At 63.1% G+C, this 7,428-nt stretch overlaps 1 protein-coding gene across 1 annotated transcript; it reads right to left on the reverse strand.

The window, feature by feature from the left end:
* Nucleotides 1–214: 214 nt before the first annotated feature.
* On the reverse strand, nucleotides 215–5,229 carry IRX5 (iroquois homeobox 5). The gene is made up of 3 exons (XM_068693093.1): nucleotides 4,546–5,229; nucleotides 3,022–3,433; nucleotides 215–2,889 (listed from the first exon to the last, which is right to left on the reverse strand). The coding sequence occupies exons 1-3, from the start codon at nucleotides 4,792–4,794 to the stop codon at nucleotides 2,144–2,146; spliced, it is 1,407 nt and encodes a 468-aa protein (XP_068549194.1). The 5' UTR covers nucleotides 4,795–5,229; the 3' UTR covers nucleotides 215–2,143.
* Between the last annotated feature and the right edge of the window lie 2,199 nt (nucleotides 5,230–7,428).

Genomic DNA, 7,428 nt, shown 5'->3' on the forward strand with positions numbered 1-7,428 from the left:
CCCTGCGGCAAAGGGCGCTCGGGGCTCGCCGGGACCCTGCCGGGACCGCTCCGCACCCGGCCCCCGCTGCCCCTGCCCCTGCCCCTCCCGGCACAAACTTCGCCCCGTTTGAAGCCAGGCGGGTGAGGCCAGCAGAGCTCACTCCTGCGCCCAAAACGCGCCATCCCGCAGGTTTCCCCGGCTGTAAAGAAAAGATCCGACCGAGGAATTGGAGCGTTGTTTTTCGTTTTTTTCTTTTTTTTTTTTTTCAAAAATCATTTATAATTTATAAAGTGACAAAATAACATATTGTTAGCCCAGGAATATTTGAGTCTTTACACATTCGGGTTGAAACAATTTTGGTTTTAAACGAGATCGGCTACAAAGAGCGTATAACCAAGTGAACACGGAGCGCATCTTTAAAATACAAAATACAAACTACTAGTTGAAATCCCGTAAAATGGAAATACGCATGAATAAACCTGTTATAGCTAATAAACGGCTCTGACAAAGTTGAAAAGATTACGAAATTATTATCCGTCTGGTTAAAAAGAAAAAAAGAAAAAAGAAAAAAGAAAACGAAAAACCAAAAAAAAAAAAACGAAAAAAAAAAAAACGAAAAAAGCGAACGGAGAGGGGTGCCCGAGCACCGGCTCCAGCGGCGCCGCCGCTCTTCCCAGCGCGCTCACAGCGGCGCTGCCCTCGCCTGCAGCCGGCACCCCCAAAATCCCATTTATTTGGGGACGGGGGGGACAAACCCGGGGCCGGTCCCTCCCGGGGCAGGGAGCACTTTAGGGAAGCGGCGGAGGCTCGGCGAGCTGCCCGGCCTCCGGCTCCAGCGGCGGGGCAAGGCTCGGCGGGGGCTTGGGGGCGTTTTGGGGGGTTCGGGGGGCCGGCGGCGCCCCCCACCCCACTCCCACCGCCCAGCCTGCCCGGGGCGCGGCGGCGGCGGCCCCGCGGGGCTCCCGCAGCGGCGGGCGGGCAGCGGGAGCCAAAGCCGGGCCGAGTGTGACACCTACCTGCCAGCGCCGGCAAGCACCGCGCCCGCGGCCGGCTGCGCACCCGCGGCCAGCCCCGAGCCGGGCCGGGGCCCCCCCGGAGCCCCCTGTCCCCCGGTCCCCTCCCCCCGCGGTCCCATCCCCGGGCACCGCCGCCGCGCCAGCGAGGGCTTAAATCTGGCAGAAAATCGAACTCATTAGCAAAGTTCACCAGCTGATTGCTTTGCAGAAAACGCGACACTGATTGCGAGTAATTAGGTTAAAAGCCGGGCCCGCGCTCCGAACAAGTGCCTTCGCCTCTGGCCCGCTCCGGGGGCCCGGTACCGGCGCTGCCCCGGCCCCGCTGCGACGAGCGCGGCCCCCGGGGCTCCCCCCGGGGCTTCCCCCGGCCCCGGCCCCGCGGCAGGTGCGGAGCGGCCCCGGTGCGTCCACCGGTATCCGCCCGTGGCAAAAAAAGAGGGGTTTTGCTTCTGTTAAAAATCTCTTTTAATTAAATATTTGCGTTTTACAAAGGCGACTGCAGGTTGGGGTTTGTTGGTTTTTGTATCTAAGAAGTATAACCTAGGTCCTTTTTTTTTTTTTTTTTGCGTTATAGTTTAGCTCACACCCAAGGAAAAAAAAACAATAGGCATAAAAAATTAAATTAAACTTGTATATATATATTTTTAAAACTATGAAACAATTCGGAAAAAGACACAGAAATGTATATATTTATATTACGAAAACAACATTAATGCCTGTACAGGTGTCTTGATTTCATAATTTACTTCAAAGATACTGTATTATCAATTTAAATACAAAAAAGCTACATTAAATATACAGAATAAGATTTCATACAAATCTTTCTTCTTTGTGTGTGTGAGAGAGAGCGTGTCACTCGTTGGCTTTTCGCTTGGTTAAGACATTTCGGGGCGGTTTCCCCCCAGCCCTTTCCAATAGACTCTATAAACTTCTGGGGGGGCGCAGGGGGAGGGGGGAGCTGCTCTTTTTCTGCTCGCTTTGTTTTGCCTTTCTTTTGGTAGTGGAAAAATAACTGCCGAAGCAATTTAGCATTTCTTTCAATAAATTAAAAAAAAAAATAAAGGAAATAATAATAATAACAGAAGAACCAAACCACAGTCCCGGGCCGGGGGGCGGAGGGGGGGGGTAAGGAGGAGAAGCCGGTATTAAATGTTGGACATACCTTTCTTCAGTTCGTAAGGTGAGTCTTTGCAAAGGTCTACCTGGGCCTGGCTCCTGCCCAGTTTGCTTTCCTTCGCCAGGCTCTCGGCTCTGTTGAGGACAGTCTGGTTTAATCCATTGAAGGGGGCGCCGGGCGCGGCGGCCCCGCCGGCGGGGTGCCCGTGCAGGGCCCCGAAGGAGCCGTAGTTCGTGTAGCCGGGGTAGAAGGGCGCCGTGTAGTAGAGGGGCCGCGGCAGCACGGCCCCGTTGGGGAACGGGCACTGCGCCCCGGGCGAGCGCGGCCGCGGCGGCGAGGGGCGCGGGGGACCCCCGGCAGCGCCACCGCCGAGGACGGGGGGCCCGGGGGGCGCCGCCTCGCCGCCGGCCTCCTTCGCCTTGTCCGCCGAGGTGGCGATCTCGGCCAGCGACCAGAGCTTGGGCTTGGCGAGGGCCGCCTGCTGCGGCGAGTGGATGACCGAGGGGGCGGCGGGCAGCAGCGGGTGCAGCTCGGCGGCGGCGGGCGGCGGCGGCCCGGTGGTGGCGGCGGAGGGTGGCCGGTACGGAGGGGGCTCCTCGCCGCGCCCCCCCGGCGGGGAAACGCCGGGCGCCTTGGGCAAGGCCGGCAGCCCGTCGAGCCGCTCCTCCGCCGGCTCCTTGCAATCCGAGTCGCTCAGGCCGCCCTCGGCCTCCCGGGGGCTGGGGGGCTCCTGCAGGCGCTCGCAGCCCGGCGCTGCCTTGGGCTCCGCGGCTCCTGGAGGGGAGGGATGGGGGGGACAGGGCAGGGGGAGTCGGGGGCTGCTCGGCGGCTCGCCCCGCGCCCCCCGGCCCGGCCCCCGGCGCCCCCCGGCTCCCCCCGGCAGCCCCGAGGGCTCCGCTGCCCTACCTGTGTCCGGCGAGCCGGGGTCCCCCTTCGGGGCGTCCTCGGGCTTGTGCGGCTCGTCCTCGTCGTTCTTCTCCAGGTCGATGTTCTCCTCCTCCTCCTCGTCCTCGCTGCGGTTCCGCGGGGTCCAGGTCATCTTGTTCTCCTTCTTCAGCCTCCGCCGCGCGTTGGCGAACCAGGTGGAGACCTGGGTGAGGGTCATCTTGGTGATGATGGCCAGCATGATCTTCTCGCCCTTGGTGGGGTAGGGGTTCTTGCGGTGCTCGTTGAGCCAGGCCTTGAGGGTGGCCGTGGCGTCCCGCGTGGCGTTCTTGCGGTACGCGGGGTCCCCGTAGGGGTAGGAGCCGAGCGGCGCCGCGTACGGGTGGTAGCCCAGGGAGCCGGCCATGCCCGGCGGGTGCTCGTAGGGCGAGCCCTGCGGAGAGAGGGGACAGCGGCCCGGCGGGGCGAGGCGACGTGAGGCGGCCGCGGGGCGACAATGACACGGCAAGGACAGCGCCGGGCCCGGCCCGCGGCCCCCGCCTCGCCCCCAGCGCCGGGCCCGGCGCGACCGCGGCCCCCGGGGGAACGGCGGGGGTCGGGGGGGGGGGGGGGGGGGGCGGCCCCGGGAGGCTCCGGCCCCGGGAGGCCGCTCACGGGAACGCGGAGCCTCGCCCCGAAAAGCCGGTGGTGGGCAGCGCGGCCGGGGGACCCTTCCCTTCCTCTCCTTCTTTCCCTTCCCTTCCTTCCCACCTTCTTTTCCCTCTCTTCCCGTCTTTCCCTTCCCTTCTCTCGTTTCTCTTCCCTTCCTTTCCCTTCTTCCCCCCGGGCTGCCACCGCAGCGGGCAACCTGCCGGGCCCCGGCGGCCGGGCCGGGCCGTACAGGGCGGCTGCTCCTCCGGGGGCTGGAGGGGGGAAATAAAGGGAAAAGGGGAGAAAGGCAGAGAAAAGAGGGAAAGAAAAAAAAAAGAGGAGAAAAAAGGGAAAAGGGGAAGAACTCCGTGCAACTCCGCCTGGACGCGAACCGGGGGGAGAAGCGCAGGCAAAGTCCCCGCTCCCGCTGCTTCGGAGGGAGCGCGGGGCTCGGGCTGGGGCTGCCCCGGGCCGGTCCCGCGGAGCCCCCCCGGCAGCGCCGAGCCCGGCCGCCCCCTGCCCTGCCCCGCCGGGCGGCCGGGGATTAGAGCCGGGCCGTAATGAAGCAGCCCAATTAGCGCCGCGAGGGGAAAGTTGCCTGGCTTTACCGCCCGCATTTCGCCCACCGCCGGCCGCTGATGCGTTCGTTCCCTTTCAAACCACAACAAGAAAATTGTTGCGGAATAAAAGTGCTCCTTTATTTTAAAAAATATATATATAGAGAGAGAGATTTTGTGTTCGAAGGAATGAAACCCGTCCCCGCCCGGCCGCTGCCCGCCCCAGCCCCGTCTCGCCCCGGCCGCGGCGGCTCCGAAAAAAAACTAAAAGGGGACCGAAAAAGGGGGCGGCGGGGACTAGAAAAGGGGGCGCGGGGGACCGAAAAAGGGGGCGCGGGGGGCGCGGGGCTGCTCTTACCACGTAGGAGGTGAAGGCGGCGGCGGCGGCGGCGGCCGGGTCGGTGCCGTACTGGAGGTGGGAGTTGTAGCCCGGGGAAGGGGCGGTGAAGGCGGTAGATCCGGCATAAGGGGAAAAAGCGGAGCCCGACGACGATCTGCCGAGTTCATCGGTCCTGGGGCCGGAGATCACGCTGGTGCTGTACGCCGGGCAGGAGTAGAGAGCCAAGGACGCCGACGGCTGGTACAAGTAACCCTGAGGATACGACATGGCCAGGCGCACACATATACCCGGGGGGGAGCCCGGGGCACCGGGGGGCGGCTGCCGGGCTGGGGCGGCTGCGGCCGGGGCTTCGCGGGCGCCTCTCGGCCCTGGCCCGGCGGGCAGCGGCGGCACCTTGCTCCGCGCCGCTCCCGCAGCCTGGCACCGCGTCCTCCGCCGCCCCCGCCGCTCGCTGCTTTTCCCCCTCTGCTCCTCGCTCTCTCTCCCCCTCGCACCGGGAGGGGGGCGGCTTGGTGGTTTTTTTTTTGTCTTTTTGTGTTTTGTTTTTTTTTTTTTTTTCTCCTTTTCTTTTCTTCCTTCCTTCCCCCCCTCTTTTTTTCCTCCTCGCTCTGGCTTTCCGAAGGGTCCTGCCAAGATGCTAAGTTGGAAATCGCAGCTCCTGACGCCTTCTAGCGCGGCCCGCCGAGGCTCCTCCTTCGCGGGGTGTTGTCAGCGCCAGGACTGGCAGGACCCCGCCGGGCTCCGCGGCCGGGCCCAGCCCGCGGGGGGGCTCCGCGCTCCCCCCGGCCCCCCCCGGGCCCTCCCCGCCGAGCCGAGGCTCAAGTGCGCCGGCTCCTGGCCCGCAGGCACCGCTCCGGCCGCAGCTCCCCGGCGGCACGCAGGGCAGCGGCGGGAGGGAATAATGAAAAATAGGCAGATTTAATGCGATTTATGAGCCGCCCGCCCCCCCCATCCATCCCCACCCCTCTGCTCGCTGCCCCCTGCCCCTCCCTCCAGCGAGCGGTGTGTTTGGGGGGGGGGGGGGGGGGCGGTGCTTTTTGGGGGCGCTCGGCGGATCCGCGGGGGGTGCGCGGCCACCGAGAGCCGTCGGGGGGCGGCGGGGGGGCGCGGAGCCCCCTCGGGGTGCAGCCGGCGCTGTGTGAAACGCGGCGGGGCCCGGGGGGACCCGGCAGCGGCCCCGCTGCCCCCGGGCTCAGCCCCAAACGGGCCGCGGGCGGCGCCCCCCCCCCGACGGCGGGGGCTGGGGGGCGACCCCCGGCGGGCAGGAGGCGGCGGGGCCGGGCGGGGCGGGCGCGCCGCGGACTACATTTCCCATCGGCCCCCGCCGCCGCCGGCCCCGCCCTCGCCCCTCCCGCCGCCCGGTTGGCCGCTCTCCCGCGGCCGGCGGGCCGTCCTGCGCTCCCATTGGCCGGCAGCGCCGTCGCTCAACGCGGGGGGGGCGGGGCGGGGGAGCGGCCGGAGTGCGGAAGCGGCGCTGGCAGGAGGCGCTGCGCCCCGGGGCGGCCTCCGGGGGAGCGGCTCCGGGAGAGGCTGCCCCGGCGCTGCGGGGCGCCCCCTGCCGGCCGGGACGGGGCGGGGCGGGACGGGGCTGCCGCCGGTGCCGGACCCCGGGACGCGGCCGTGCCCGGTGCCAGCAGCGTCCCGGCTGCAGCCCGGCGTGGCGGAAAAAGCGGCAATCCGGCCCAAAAAGCAGCGATCAGCCCCAAAACGCAGCGATCCGGCCCAAAAAGCAGCGCCCCGCTGTCCGCAGCCTGCAGGAGCCGCGCGCTGCTGCCGGTAGGTGCGGGTCGGGCTGGGGGCGGTTTCTCACCGATGGGGTCCCCCCGGTGCGCTCCGCGAGCCGCCTGCGCGCTCCCCAGTGTGTTTCACCCCGCTCCGCCGCGATTCAGTTCAGCCGCCCGAACAAGCGATTCAAACTCTCCCTTTCCCAGCCTCTAATCCGCCGGGCTTGCCCTGCAGAGCTTTTTAAAACGATCTCTGCTCGCTGCACTACCCGGGCTGGAGCAGACTGTTAGGCATAAGGAGAACCTGCATTTGCCACAAGCACACGAAACGCAGCGACCAAACCTTAGCAATATTTGAGCTTGCAGATTTAGGCGTTTTTCCACGCTGGTTTCATTTGCATAAGTTCATTTAGGATGCGCAAACATCCGCGGCACGGGCTAAAAGAGCTTAATAAAACAGTGCACGAGGATCTAACAGGGATTGCCGGTGAGTATTTTCCTTTTGGAAGGGGAAAAGGTTCGGGGTGGTTGTGAAAATAACAGGAAATAATATATCTGCAAAGTGCAGCGTGGGTCGTGTCTGGCTGCGAGTGGTGCAGCTGCAGGTGGATTGTGTTGGATGGAGTTAAACTTGGGTATCTCGAATGTGATACAATTAATCTAATTACTTTAATAGCTACTTTCTGTTGAAACTTTAAAATCCACCGACCCTGGCTTTTGCTGCAGTCTTTAGAGATCTAATCGTCGGTGTGTGTGCCTGAGATGTAAAACTTAGTGCGAAGAGAGGCAACAGATTGGTTCCGTCATATGATTTTGTTGGTTTTGGTGGTGCTTTTTTTTTTTGAGTGTACTTAAAAGATTATGATGGATAATGCTGTCTTGCCAAAGAATGCCGACACAGGTGTTCATCATTATCTTAATTAAGATCCTGAGAAAATGTCATCTTTCGGCATGAATTATGAAGGGAGATGCATTAGGAGATCACTTCAACTCTCTCTTTTTTTTTCTTTTTTTTTTTCTGCAGGGGTAGATGAGAAGGAGGCTGTGTTCTCAAAACCTTTTTGATATTTCTTTATCGGAATACCTGACCATAGACACTCACTGCATAATTTGTTTCCCCATTTCAATTTGGGAGTGTATTATCAAGAGATCCATAGGAGACAAATACTCTGTTAAA

This window comes from Anas acuta, chromosome 10 (assembly GCF_963932015.1).
Source record: "Anas acuta chromosome 10, bAnaAcu1.1, whole genome shotgun sequence".
In the NCBI taxonomy this organism is placed as follows: domain Eukaryota; kingdom Metazoa; phylum Chordata; class Aves; order Anseriformes; family Anatidae; genus Anas; species Anas acuta.